Source organism: Salmo salar, chromosome ssa10, assembly GCF_905237065.1.
Source record: "Salmo salar chromosome ssa10, Ssal_v3.1, whole genome shotgun sequence".
In the NCBI taxonomy this organism is placed as follows: Eukaryota; Metazoa; Chordata; class Actinopteri; order Salmoniformes; family Salmonidae; genus Salmo; species Salmo salar.
Window position 1 is genome coordinate 39,601,725 of NC_059451.1, and position 14,777 is coordinate 39,616,501.

Consider the following 14,777-nt stretch of genomic DNA (forward strand, 5'->3'; position numbering starts at 1 on the left):
CTGTCACCTCTCTGACCAATGGAATTTGTGTTTGGTCTAGTTGCTGAAGAGCTGTCTGATTAGGGTGTTTTGGCCCAAAATGAGACTCAGGGGGTTTTCTGGTGTAGAGAGGGCCTCACTGGGAGCACTAGGTGTGCTGTTCAGATAGTGTGTGTGTATGCATCTGCCCACCTCCCCTGGCTCCCCATAACAGGAAACCGAGCGGTGAGGCCAGGGTTTATGGGCTAAAACGGCCTCAAAAGAGCCTCTTGTTTTCAAACATTAAACCAACTCTTCATGTTTTTTTCCGTAATTCATTTGGCACGTTGATGTTTGACACTGGCACAGGGTCAGGAAAACATGACAGGACCCGGGGGCCAGAGCATTGAATGGCGCAAGGTTATGGAGTTAGGCTGTGCGTCCCAAATGGCACCCTATTCCCTATATAGTGGACAACTTTTGACCAGGACCCTGGAACGCATAGGGTACCATTTGGGATGCACCTGGGAAGGGAGAGGCTACATGGTGTGGTGCCAGGCTGGTGTGGTGTCAGGCTGGCAGTACCAACCGATCTCTGGGTACCAACTACCAAGTCAGGCTGTGCTCAGTCAGGCTTCAGTGCCACCCTCCATAGAGCTAGACCCAGAACCAAAGAGCCAGAGCCCCCTCCTGAACCACAGTAAAGCCACCTGAACCACAGTGAACCCACCTGAACCACAGGGAACCACAGTGAGCCCACCTGAACCACAGTGAGCCCACCTGAACCACAGGGAACCACAGTGAGCCCACCTGAACCACAGTGAGCCCACCTGAACCACAGTGTACCACAGTCAGCCCACATGGACCACAGTGTACCACAGTGAACCCACCTGGACCACAGTGAACCCACCTGGACCACAGTGAACCCACAGTGAACCCACCTGGACCACAGTGAACCCACCTGGACCACAGTGAACCCACCTGGACCACAGTGAACCCACAGTGAACCCACCTGGACCACAGTGAACCCACCTTGCCAAAGCAGGGGCTGAATAGAGCTGATCCCTCATACTGTGGTGACCACTGAATCCACCTGAACTACACTGAACTCCATCCTATGATACTGGTCTATTCTGAACTGTGGTAGACGGCCCATAATGAGTGAGGTTTCATACTGATCTCCTCTGACAGTGCTTAGCTGCACTAACCTAACCATGATAGGCAATGAGCTACACATCCCTCTGACTTGAGTGGTGGACCATAGAAATAGACTGAGTAAAACGGTCTTGGAACCTCTGACCTTGGCAATTTTGGCTGATAAATTCATTTGAATTATATGTGGTGGGTAGGCTATGTTTATATCCTTAGCTCACAGCTCCCATGGAGTCTATACCCAGGCCGGGGACTCATGATGGTTGTTGTCATTTGGAGCTGGAAAGACAGCACAAACTGATCTGGGACCAGGTTACTCCAACGTTGCTTGGCCTTGGTTGGTAGACTGAAGTTTACTTCTCTTCCAACTTTCTTCCTCACATGTTCCCCTCTGGTCTGGATGGCCAGAGGTCTGTGGCCAAATCACCCCCAGACCTGGAGAGGAAGTGGAGGGGAATGGGGGTGGGGTTGTGGGTGGGTAGGTAGGTGGAGGAGACTGGGATGGAGGTTAGGGAGAGGGAATACCATGACTGGTTTGGAATGTTCCAGAATATGCAGTCTGAGGGGGGAGAAGAGAACTTAGGCTACATGGGTACAAGACCTTATTGAATGGGTGAAAACACACTCCAACACACACAGTCATGCATGTGTTGCTCTCTAACAGACCTGTGTGTTTTGTCTGTGTTTCAGGATGGCTCCTACCTGGCTGAGTTCCTGCTGGAGAAGGGCTATGAGGTGAGAGCGACTCCCAGGGAGAGGCTCCCAGACTGGGATACACACCCTGCCTCTCTCTTCTGTGCTCCAGACATCCACACTGCTATACACACGCACCCATTCCCTAGATAAGCTCTAACCGAAATTCCAAACAGAGCTGCCGAGAGAAGACTGACAGGCAGACTCACACCTTAGTCACATCAGATATATATTTTTTTATTTTAAATTGAACCTTTATTTAACTAGGCAAGTTAATTTGAACTTTTAACAAGGCACACGTGCTAATTGAAATGAAGCACTATTCTCTCCAATCTCATATAACATTTGAGAAAAGGCTCAGTGCCGTTCACTTCGCTAGGGGAGGGTGCAGGACTATTGAAAACGGAGGTGCCAGTAATTGTGACACCTATTTTTATCTGATTTTGTTTTATTAACTTGTTAAACAACATTTCTTTCTCTGAGCAATTGTCTTAGTATATTTTTTGGAGCATACAATATAGCTCAGTATTTGTATGATTTATTTTATACTGTCTTTTTTGCTCATCTTTATCGAGGGTGCCAATGATTTTGGACCTGCCTGTAACCTTTGTAACCTCTGTGTGACACTGGCTCTGTTAACCTCTGACCTTTAACCCCCGAGGTTAGACCATTAACCAGGAAATGGCTGTTATTATATGGCCAGGAGTGCGGTCATTCATCACTTTCACCTGTTGCTGTTACACACTGTTCTCAGCACAGCTCCATCAAAATCAACATGGCCTGTTGGTCACACAGTTTTACAGGGGGCTGCTGACTGAATAGGAGTACGTAGCTAAAACTCTTGCTATGTGACTTCTTAAAACGAATTTACATCAGACACTAACATTCCCACACTCTCCATGCTAGCTCTGGATCTGTTTTCTCTACAGTAGCTGAATGATTTCATTTCCCCTGGATGGTCAGCAGGATCCCCCCGCCCCCAACTTTTACATATTGGATTTAGCAGATGCTTTTATCCAGAGTGAAATATAATTAGTACATTTAATAAAGGTAGGTAAAACAACCACGTATCACCATCATTGCACGTAAAGCCTTCTTCAAAATAGCCGATATCTTCACAATCGGGGGATGATCGAGGCGCAGGCAGGAAGTGGAGAGTGAATAAAGGAAGTGAGGTCCGGGCACGATGTCCTCTCAGTAATGTGCTCCCAGTCATACCAGCCCTGCTCTTGTGGAACCAGCCCACAGTGGACAGGAAGTGTCTTCAGGCACCACAGGAAGTGGCTCTGCTCCAGGCTCCAGACTAGGGACTCGTTGCGAGGGGGGATGATAGAGAGACGGACAGGCAGGCAGGAAGTGGAGAGTGAATAAAGGAAGTGTGGTCAGGGCACAATGTCCTCTTAGCTGGGGAACTGGGGAGCACATTACTATCTCTTCACAACAGAGCTTCCTATGCATCACCAGAACTCCCCCAAAACCACTTCCCTACTCCCTCACATGTAGATTGGGAGATGGGGAAGGAGAATGTTTGGAGATTGTCATGGATCCAATCTATCTCCTAGAGTCAGGGGTTGGAACCAAAATTATTTTCCAATCGTTTCGTTCTGAGCAGAACTACTATTTACTATTTTCTTTTTTTTCGTTCCACTTTTCCGACCAGCCATATAAAGTTTGATCCCCTAAACAAGTACCGGTTTACTTTGTTCCTTTCTGTTCCTTTTTAACCTGTGAAACCAAGTGTTTTACATTTAGCTCATTAAATGACTTCACCAATCAGTGCGGATAGAGCAGACAAGCTAGTTGATTACATGCGTGATGGACAGACAAGTGTAGCCCATGTGGAGAGAGAGCTAGAGAGGGTTGAGGAGGAGACTTGAAACGCTGGACATCTTGTTATGACATGCATTATACAAATTAGTTCCACAGAATTAAACCTAGGAGGAGCGCCTTCTATGGAGGAACTTTGAATGTCCTTTGACATAGCTTGAGATGGCTAACAAGCTTGTGTGTGCAAAGCGGCACCAGAATTAAAAACACGTCTTACCTTTTTGTAGTTAATAAATCCAATGTGAAACGTGATAACTAGGCCTATGGTATCTTTAACTAGCATTGAAAAAGTTAATCCCTTCTTCTCTAGCTAATAAAAAATCTCTCCCTATCTTCTGAATCAAGCTTGTAACGTCAGTACAGTAGCCTATGGCAACGTCAGTACAGTAGCCTATGGCAACGTCAGTACAGTAGCCTATGGCAACGTCAGTACAGTAGCCTATGGCAACGTCAGTACAGTAGCCTATGGCAACGTCAGTACAGTACCCTATGGCAACGTCAGTACAGTAGCCTATGGCAACGTCAGTACAGTAGCCTATGGTTCAGAGGGGGGAGGGGCAGGTAGCCTAAGCACACGCACGCAAAGATTTAGAATAATTTTGTCAGTGACCGAGTGAGGGCTTTGCATAGGTGCTTTGTTGCATTTGTTGGGGGACTAGAAAAAAAATGCCTGGAACGTAAAATAACGTTATTATTAACCAGTTCACATGCTTTTAAAATAATGGTTTTGTTCTAGAACAGTATGGATCACTTTTGTTCCATTTCTGTTCCTTGAAAAACATCAGATGTGTCCCTGATCCCGTTATAACTGCTGCCCAGAGCACACACACACTGTGTTTTATGTCTGTGTTGACTGTGTAGTGTGTATCCCCCTGCAGGTTCACGGTATCCTGCGTAGATCCAGCTCTTTCAACACTGGTCGTATAGAGCACCTGTACCAGAACCCCCAGACACACACTGAGGGAAGTAAGTACTGACCTTCAACCTTCTGACCTTCAACTCCTGTTTAGTTACAGTTCAGCTGGAGCGTTAAAGTTACTCTCTTTATATACTCTTCATATAAAAACAATACAAATGATTTAGTAGTATAAGGTATTGTTAACTTCACAATTAAGTTGGGGTAAGCCTAGCCAACTAGGAAAATATGAGCCATACTAAAAAAGTTGCCATACTAAAATGCCCAGTTTTATTTTTGCTACGTAGATGTGCAGTGATAGAATGATAACAGCATTACTGGAAGTTTGTTGAGCTCCTCTAACTTATCTACATCTAACTCGTTATCGTTATTATCACCAGAGGATGGAACTACAGGTGGCCGTAAGTGTCATTTTACAATGAATCAAACAGGTTGATTATCTGAAATGGGAAAATGAGTGTCTTCTGAACAGTAGCCTCCACTATTGCTACTCTGATTATACCCATCTCTTTAGTTTCTCTTTTTGGTGTTGATGCTGTCTCATTCACTGTAATACTGGAAAAAAACGAATAGTAAATTAAATGTAATGGTGAAAAATGCCATCTCTGTGTTTGGGATAATAGTCACATTAACATCAAAAACCAGACATAGAACTTTGCTCTATAGCGCCAGTCGTGTGGGTATGCCTTAAGATGAAGGGGTGTTTTACTCTCCGAGATCTCTCTTACAAGCTTTCAGATTTCAGTTTTCAAATTCTCAGAACACTCGGACAGAGAGATGTGATTGGTGAGACCTGACAGCCATTGATGATGTCACTATTAGCCATTTTATCTTCAGGCACTGTAACAAACTTGGCAAACTTTTCTAATCACCCTCTCTGTCATGACTGTGCTCTTTTTTTCTTTTCTTCTTCCATTGAGTTGACCTATGAACTCGAACTCCTATCTCCTTACTGTGTATTATCATTGTAAACAGTATCTATTATGTGAATCAGATCATCTTTGCCCAGATGAGGCAAAACTCCATTGAGAAGTGATTCACTGAATCCAGTGCTTGAATCCAGTCAACTGACAAGATTCACTCAACTTTACCGGAACAGAAATTCCCAAAGGCCACCCACCCAAATTATCTTCCCGTTAACGTAGTATCATCTACTCAAACTGTACATTTGTTTCAGGTAGTGTGATGTCGAGCTTTTCAACAGATGTGGGTCAGGGTGTGTGGGTCAGCTTATAATAGTTGTTATAAGCTGTCATTGTCTTATGTCAGGGTGAGGGCACCTGTCAGAACACAATGAATGGATACAACTTTTCCTGTGGTGTTGGTGAGCTCTTTATGGTACCTGGGTGAGGTGTATAGTTATTACTGCACTTAGTAAGAGTGTGTGTGTGTGTGTGTGTGTGTGTGTTTCTCAGACATGAAGCTACACTATGGGGACCTGACAGACAGTACTTGCCTGGTGAAGATCATCAACCAGGTCAAACCTACAGAAATCTACAACCTGGGAGCCCAGAGCCACGTCAAGGTAGGACATCTACTTCCACAATGCTTTACAGTAGACTTTATTCACACCATGGACATGATCGTTCTAAATCCAGGCTAGCTCGGGGTATGTGTTCCAGTCTAGTGCTGAAACTTTCCTCATGTTTATTCGAGCATAGGAAAAATAGCCTTGACTTTTGGCGTAATGAATTTGAATTCTCTCTGAATGTTTTTTTTACTATTATATATTTTTTTAATTCCCGTTTGTATTAACTGCTACGTGGGTCATAATATTGTTGAACTAGAAACCCATGCTGAAACATGGTAATCGGGGCTGTAAATCTGGAGAGGATATTGGGGTTGATGAGGCAGGATGTAGTGGTTCTTGTCTGTGCGTGTGGCACAATGTCCCTTTTGTTGGAGATCTCCTCCAGTGGATCCCAGGAGAACCCTGTGTAACGCCTACACCTCCTGTACTGCCCCTGCAGACTCTGGGATCTGAACAACACAAAGAACCGCATTCTGTGTTCATGGATGTGTGGGAAATGGAGTGAAGTGTGTGTGTGTGTGTGTGTGTGTGTGTGTGTGTGGGTGTGTGTGTGTGTGGTGCATGTTTGAGAGAGACCTTGACTTTGCTCTAAACCACCTATGTGGACGATCCTTCCTGGACCCAACATGGACACATACATACAGAGTAGTTTCTGTATTTATTTGTTTCTGTTTCTTCACTAGTGAACCTATGCCATCCTGGACTCCTGAGTCGCTGGCTGGCTAATAGACGAGCCCTCTGGATTACTAGCAGGAAACCATAGTGACGTTTCCAGTCTCACCAGAGAGGAAAAGATCAGGAGCTACTCATCTCTCTACCTCCCCTTCCTGTCTCTGTGTCAGAGCATTGCATTTCTTTATTTCCAGGGAAACCTGGGATAGTTAGCCCTGTGTGAGTCAGTCTATTAAATCTCTGTGTTTTCGTGTGAGTTTGTCTGAGTGGGTGCTTGTTTCCTCCGAGTCCTAAAGAACAGTACTGCTAGGAGGGAGTGGTTAGGGAATTGTGGACGGACACTGGAGGGCTAGGGACCCAGCCAGCTGCAACATCAAAAGACAATCATTAAACAAACACAGCAAACATACGGGTTTTCATTATTAAGATACTTATCCGTATCTACCGTAACAGGGCTTTGCTCTGAGCTCTGTGTCCAGTCTTAAACCTATTGTGTCTCTATCTAATTTTATTACAGTCACTATTACGCTAGACTTCTGTCATCTGAATCTGCATTTAAAATATATTAGTTGTAAACTTCCCTTTTGAAATATGCATGATGCTGTGTGAATATAGGTGTGGATAGGGTGTTGATATGTAGATGGCGAGAGAGGGATGGGACACGGAGGGGGTGACGTTGAGTGAGAGGTTGTCTTCCTGACACCACACTCCGAGTGCCCTCACCTCTTCGATGTAGGCTGTCTCGTTGTTGATCAAGCCCACTACTGTTGTCGTCTGCAAACTTGATGATTGAGTTGGAGGCGTGCATGGCCACGCAGTCGTGGGTGAACAGGGAGTACAGGAGAGGGCTGAACATACCCTTGAGGGGCCCCAGTGTTGAGGGTCTCTCAAAGCACTTCATGATGACAGAAGTGAGTGCTACGGGGCAGTAGTCATTTAGTTCAGTTATATTTGCTTTCTTGGGTACAAGAACAATGGTAGCCATCTTGAAGCATATGGGGACAGCAGGACGGGGAGCGATTTAAATATGTCAGTAAACACACCAGCCAGCTGGTCTGTGCATACTCTTGAGGACGTGTCTATGGATGCCGTCTGGGCCAGCAGCCTTGTGAGGGTTAACAAGTTTAAATGTTTTACTCCCATCAGCCACTGAGAAGGGGGGGGGGCGCAGTCTTTGTTAGCGATCTGCGATGGTGCGACTGTATTATCCTTAAAGCGGGCAAAGAAGGTGTTTAGTTTCTCTGGAAGCGTGACATCTGTTTCCGTGACGTGGCTGTTTTTGTAGTCCGTGATGTCCTGTAGACCCTGCCACATAAGTCTTGTGTCTGAGCCGTTGAATTGCTACTCCACCTTGTCCCTGAATCGGCATTTCGCTTGTTTGATTGCCTTGCGGATTTGAGATGTTTAATATGAGTCTGGAAGGAGAGTTTACAGTCTAGCCAGACACCTAGATATTTGTAGTTGTCCACATATTCTAAGTTAGAATGTACACAGAATGGTGTCGTCTGCGTAGAGGTGGATCAGGGAATCACCCGCAGCAAGAGCGTCATCGTTGATATATACAGAGAAAAAAGTCGGCCCGAGAATTTAACCCTGTGGTAAATGCGGTGGATCACGCTTTCAGTTTTACGCGAAATCCTCCATCCATCCATGGTTTCTGGTTAGGGTAGGTTTTAATAGTCACAGTGGGTACAACATCCATCCACGGTTTCTGGTTAGGGTAGGTTTTAATAGTCACAGTGGGTACAACATCCATCCACGGTTTCTGGTTAGGGTAGATTTTAATAGTCACAGTGGGTACAACATCCATCCACGGTTTCTGGTTAGGGTAGGTTTTAATAGTCACAGTGGGTACAACATCCATCCACGGTTTCTGGTTAGGGTAGATTTGAATAGTTACAGTGGGTACAACATCCATCCACGGTTTCTGGTTAGGGTAGATTTTAATAGTCACAGTGGGTACAACATCCATCCACGGTTTCTGGTTAGGGTAGGTTTTAATAGTTACAGTGGGTACAACATCCATCCACGGTTTCTGGTTAGGGTAGATTTTAATAGTCACAGTGGGTACAACATCCATCCACGGTTTCTGGTTAGGGTAGGTTTTAATAGTCACAGTGGTTACGACATCGCCAATGCACTTATTTATAAACACACTCACCGAGTCAGCGTATAGGTCAATATTGTCCTCTGAGGCTGATGGGAACATATTCCAGTCCGCGTGATCAAAACAATCTTGGAGCGTGGCTTCCGATTGGACAGACCAGCGTTGAATGGTTCTCGTCACTGGTACGGGACGAGCAAGATGTCGTTGTGGTCGGATTTGCCGACGGGAAGGTGGGGGAGGGCTTTGTATGCATCGTGGAAGTTAGAGTAGCGGTGGTTGAGAGTATTAGCCCTACGTGTCGTGCGATCAACAAGCTGATAAAATGATTTAGGGCATCTTGCTAATAAAAGACAAACTAGCGGTTTGCTGATGGAAGAAACAAACTAATAGTGTCATTATAGAACGCTTGTGGATTGATATTAAGAAGCAAAGTGAGAACGGCATCGTTGTCATCAACATTGTTGCGTGTGCTGCATTGACCATGCAGACTGAACACAAGCGTCTTGTGGTTGAGGAACATCAAATGCGCTCCTTGAGTGACGGGGCGTGGCTAGGTCTGTGTGGAAAGTGGCACGGAGAGAGATGACTCAAGTAGCAATATAAACTGTAAAAATTGACATTACACATGGTGTATCACATTTAACAACCAAACATTCAAATACCGGTACAGAAGGTAAAGTAAAAACCCAAACCGGTCCCTGCATCAATACCGGTATATCATAAAATACGGTATACCACCCTGCCCTAATCTCACTTTAGATCTGTGAGTATCTCGCACAAAAACAAGTGAGCGAGAACAATGGGGAGAGAGCGAGAGGGTAGGGAGGGAGAGATGGGAGTGTGGAGGAGTGAATTATGACAGCAGATAGTGATCTAAATGAGGGGTAGTTGTTTTAACTAGTCTTTTGTGTTTTTAATGAAAGTGTTTTTGTATGCCATGGGAATTGTCCCCTGTGTGTGTGTGTGTGTGTGTGTGTGTGTGTGTGTGTGTGGCCTGTCACGTTGTCTCTGTGTTTAATGGAAGCCTTAAATCAGTCTGTCATACCGATAAACCTGGGCCAATCTCACCTCAGTTTACATCTGCAAAGGTAACAAACAGGGCTTTATTTAGCCAATACACACACACACGTGCACATGCCGAAAGCATTTATGCATGCATTAATCGGAGTACTTCTTTAAGTAAGAACTGTTTTTGTCATGAAAAATTCACTGTGACTAGAGTTATTTAGAGCTCTAGATAGAAAATGATCTGATGGTGTACTGTTTGTAGATTATATGGTCTATTTGTTTTTCATAAAGCCCTGTCAGCCACTACTTTTTATACTACTTGAGGGTCCTTGTCGTCAGTTAGCGAACACTAACACGTGGCAGTCAAGTCTTTGACAGCTTACTGCTCATCTGTCAATCATCCACATGACCTGTCAAGCACTCTCACCTATCTGTCCCCCTAACCTGTCCTGCCAGGCAGAGAGGCTGGTGATGGATGGTTCCACAGAGATGGAAAACCATTCATCAAAATGACAGACGCTTGCCACACAATGATACCAATTCATCACTAACTAGCTACACCAGTCACGGCTAGTCACAGATACAGGTAACTGCCAAAATAAAGGAAATGCCAACATAAAGTGTCTTAATATGGCGTTGGGCCACCATGAGCTAGAACAGATTCAATGCACCTTGGCATAGATTCTTCAAGTGTCTGGAGGTCTATTGGAGGGATGTGAACCCATTTGGTGTTTTGTTGATGGTGATGGAAAACACCGTCTTAGGCGCTGTTCCAGAATCTCCTATTAGTGTTCAATTGGGTTGAGATTTGGTGACTGAGACACACACACACTAAACCCCCTATGCTTCTTTAAGACCCCTCTTTCAAGTCCCTGATCTCTTCTAGCCATGGTAGCCAAAATAATGACCAAATGGGCATTTTTATACCTGACCCTAAACATGGGATGTTCACTGCTTCATTTACTCAGGAACCACACCTGGGTGAAAGCACCTGCTTTCAATATACTTTGTATCCCTCATTTACTCAAGTGTTTCATTTATTTTGTAAGTTACCTGTACAGGGTGTACACGCTAATTTGTTTTTTTTGTCTGTGCCTGTGTGTGTGCGTGCGTGCCTGTGTGTGTGCGTGCGTGCCTGTGTGTGTGCGTGCGTGCCTGCCTGTGTGTGTGCGTGCCTGTGTGTGTGCGTGCCTGCCTGTGTGTGTGCGTACGTGCGTGCGTGCGTGCGTGCCTGTGTGCCTGTGTGCGTACGTGCCTGTGTACGTGCCTGTGTGCATGCGTGCGTGCCTGTGTACGTGCCTGTGTGCATGCGTGCGTGCCTGTGTGCCTGTGTGCGTGCCTGTGTGTGTGCGTGCCTGTGTGCGTGCGTGCCTGTGTGCGTGCGTGCCTGTGTGCCTGTGTGTGCGCGCGTGATATAAAACGTTTACTTACAACACGTGTGGCTGATGTTCAGGCCAGGACGCCACTACTGCCTGTGAAGGTTTATCATTGTCTTTAAACACTGCTTATTCCAATAAAATGAGACTGTCTTACCTGAGGTAATAAAACCAAAATGTCGTGCTGATCGTTATGTTGGAATTAAACTCGCCCTCAGGGGTAAGGCTGTATAGTTGGCATCCGAAACACACTCCCTAATCGAAAACACTCCTCTCCTCGCTTCTCCTCTGCTTTCATCACACACAGGTGTGTGTGTGTGTGTGTGTGTGTGTGTGTGTGTGTGTGTGTGTGTGTTTGCGCACTCAGTGATTTAAGAGCACGTTTGGATATTTTTAAAATATGTTTATTTTATTTAACTAGGCAAGTCGGTTAAGAACAAATTCTAATTTACAATGATGTCCGACACACGGCCAAACCCTAACCCAGACGACGTTGGGCCAATTGTGCGCCACCCTATGGGACTCCCAGTCACGGCCGGTTGTGATCCAGCCTGGATGCCTCTAAAGGGATAGGCTGTTGGTCCTGTCTTAAAATCATCCATCTTCACACAATGAAACAATGAGTGCTGCATCTGATTGACTAAAATGTGTTTGTGACTGTAAATCAGGTTTTGAAGTACTGTGTACTACTTTTCTTTCACCAAACACTTTGTTTTGGGTGAGCAAGCTTTATTTAGTTCGCTCACTTGCTACCCACAACACTCGCTGCCCACAACATCTCAAGTTGAGATGACTTAACAGCTTGAAGTATCCCTGGATTGTAAACTGTCATGGTCAAAACATATTGATACAATAGTATCTAAGATGGGGAGAAGTCTGTCCATAATAAAGTGTTACTCTGCCTTTTTAACAACACTATGAACAAGGCACACCTTTGTACACCTTGACTACTGTTTACTCATGTGGTCATGTGCCACAAAAAAGGACTTAGGAAAATTGCAATTGGCTCAGAATAGGGCAGCATTGCTGTCCCTTGGATGTACACAGAGCTAATATTAATAATATGCATGTCAATCTCTCCTGGCTCAAAGTGGAGGAGAGATTGACTTCATCACTACTTGTATTTATGAGAAGTATTGACATGTTGAATGCACTGAGCTGTCTGTCTAAACTACTGGCACACAGCTCAGACAACCATGCATACCCCTGCAAAGAGAACTCTTGTGCCAAGTCCAGAACAGACCATGGGAGGCCCACAGTACTTCATAGAGCCATGACTACATGGAACTCTATTCCACATCAAGTAACTGATGCAAGCAGTACAATTTTATAAAAAAAACAGATAAAAAAGACCTTATGGAACAGCGGGGACTGTGAAGCAACACAAACATTTGCACAGACACACACACACACACACACACGGTAACATGCACACTATACACACACACACACACACGGTAACATGCACACTATACACACACATGCACATTGATTTAGTACTGTAGATATGTGGTAGAGGTGGAGTAGGGGCCTGAGGGTACACAGTGTGTTGTGAATGTATTGTAATGTTTTAAAAATTGTATAAACTGCCTTAATTTTGCTGGACCCAAGGAAGAGTAGCTGCTGCCTTGGCAGCTAATGGGGATCCATAATAAATACAAACACTGTTTGTGTATCTATGGCTTTCCCCCTCATTATTTGGATGATTGGGGAAAGGAATGTTAGGGGAATGTTTTGGGAAGGTTGCCGTGCCCTAGCCTCTCTTTCCACTCAGGGTTGCCTCTTCATCACCCCTGTCTGTGTGATGAGTTAACCTACAGCAGAGAGAGCGAACACACACTGCAAGGCTCATGCCGACACACACTTCCCGACATTCTGTCCCCCCTCTTGCTAAACACTTGGTCATTATTTGTGTGTGTGTGTGTGTGTGTGTGTGTGTGAACCCCGGTGTCCTGGCTAAATTCCCAATCTGGCCCTCATACCATCCACGGCCACCGAATCATCCCCAGCTTCCAATTGGCTCATTCATTCCCCCTCTTCTCCTCTGTAACTATTCCCCAGGTCATTAAATGATAATGAGTTCTCAGTCAATTTACCTAGTAAAATAAGAGTAAAATAACATGCCAGTTCAGTTCCCAAACAAAGATGTCTCTGTGTCGTGTGTGTGTATGTGTGTGTACGTGCAAGTTCACTATGTATGTGTACTTGCGTGCGTACTGTCTGTGTGTGAGTCGATGAGCCAGCTAGGTGTCTGTCAGGCAGACAGGAGCAGCTGAGTGGTGATTTTTGACTGTTGAGCGGTTGAGGCTCTGTGAGCTTCTTTGTTTGTCTGATGTGGAACTGGATTGTGTTTTGACTTGCATAGTTCTGGCTGCCATCACAGCTCTAAAATCCCCAAACGAGATACTGCACATTTGAGAGAGAGATGCCTGATCCCCAGATGTTTCTCTCTCAGCCCTTCAGGGATATGTCTTCATTCACTGTGTGGATGGTGTTTACGTTTGAGAGGCATGAAGGTATTACCAGCCTGTCACCCATCACCTCCCCTGCCTCAGGGTCCAGAGGAGTGATATCTTAGCAATGTTAAATGGACGTTAGCAATGGATCTTTTGTTCCAGAGCGTGCCATTGGAACACAGGAGTGATGGTTGCTGATAATGGGCCTCTGTCGCCTATGTAGATATTCCATTAAAATCAGCTGTTTCCAGCTACAATAGTCATTTACAACCATCAACAATGTCTACACTGTATTTCTGATCAATTTGATGTTATTTTAATGGACAAAAAACATTTGCTTTTCTATTAAAAATAAGACATTTCTAAGTGACCCCAAACTTTTGAACGGTAGTGTGTGTTTGGGGTCACTTAGAAATGTCTTATTTTTAATAGAAAAGCAAATGTTTTTTGTCCATTAAAATAACATCAAATTGATCAGAAATACAGTGTAGACAATGTTAATGTTGTAAATGACTATTGTAGCTGGAAACAGCTGATTTTAATGGAATATCTACATAGGCGTACAGAGGCCCATTAACAGCAACCATCACTCCTGTGTTCCAATGGCACGTTGTTAGCTAATCCAAGTTTATAATTTTGAAAGGCTAATTGATCATTAGAAAACCCTTTTGCAATTATGTTAGCACAGCTGAAAACTGTTGTTCTGATTAAAGAAGCAAAAAAGCTAGCTTTCTTTAGACTAGTTGATTATCTGGAGCATCAGCATTTGTGGGTTCGATTACAGGTTTGTCAGTCTATTCTTGTTCTGGGAAATGAAGGCTATTCTATGCGAGAAATTGCCAAGAAACTGAAGATCTCGTACACTACTGTGTACTACTCCCTTCATAGAACAGCACAAACTGGCTCTAACCAGATTAGAAAGAGTGGGAGGCCCCGGTGCACAACTGAGCAAGAGGGCAAGTACATTAGAGTGTCTAGTTTGAGAAACAGACGCCTCACAAGTCCTCAACTGGCAGCTTCATTAAATAGTACCCGTAAATCACCAGTCTCAACGTCAACAGTGAAGAGGCGACTCCGGGAT

At 44.8% G+C, this 14,777-nt stretch overlaps 1 protein-coding gene across 2 annotated transcripts in view; it reads left to right on the forward strand.

Annotated features, from left to right (window-relative positions):
- Positions 1–14,777, forward strand: part of gmds (GDP-mannose 4,6-dehydratase) — a 229,760-nt gene that overhangs the window by 26,781 nt on the left and 188,202 nt on the right. Inside the window, exons 2-5 of one of the 2 annotated variants that reach the window (XM_014123207.2) lie at positions 1,801–1,845; positions 4,509–4,596; positions 4,927–4,947; positions 5,962–6,071. In XM_014123207.2, coding sequence (XP_013978682.1) covers positions 1,801–1,845; positions 4,509–4,596; positions 4,927–4,947; positions 5,962–6,071 — 264 coding nt within the window. The remainder of the gene's footprint in view (positions 1–1,800; positions 1,846–4,508; positions 4,597–4,926; positions 4,948–5,961; positions 6,072–14,777) is intronic. The other variant, NM_001141373.1, reaches the window with a different exon arrangement.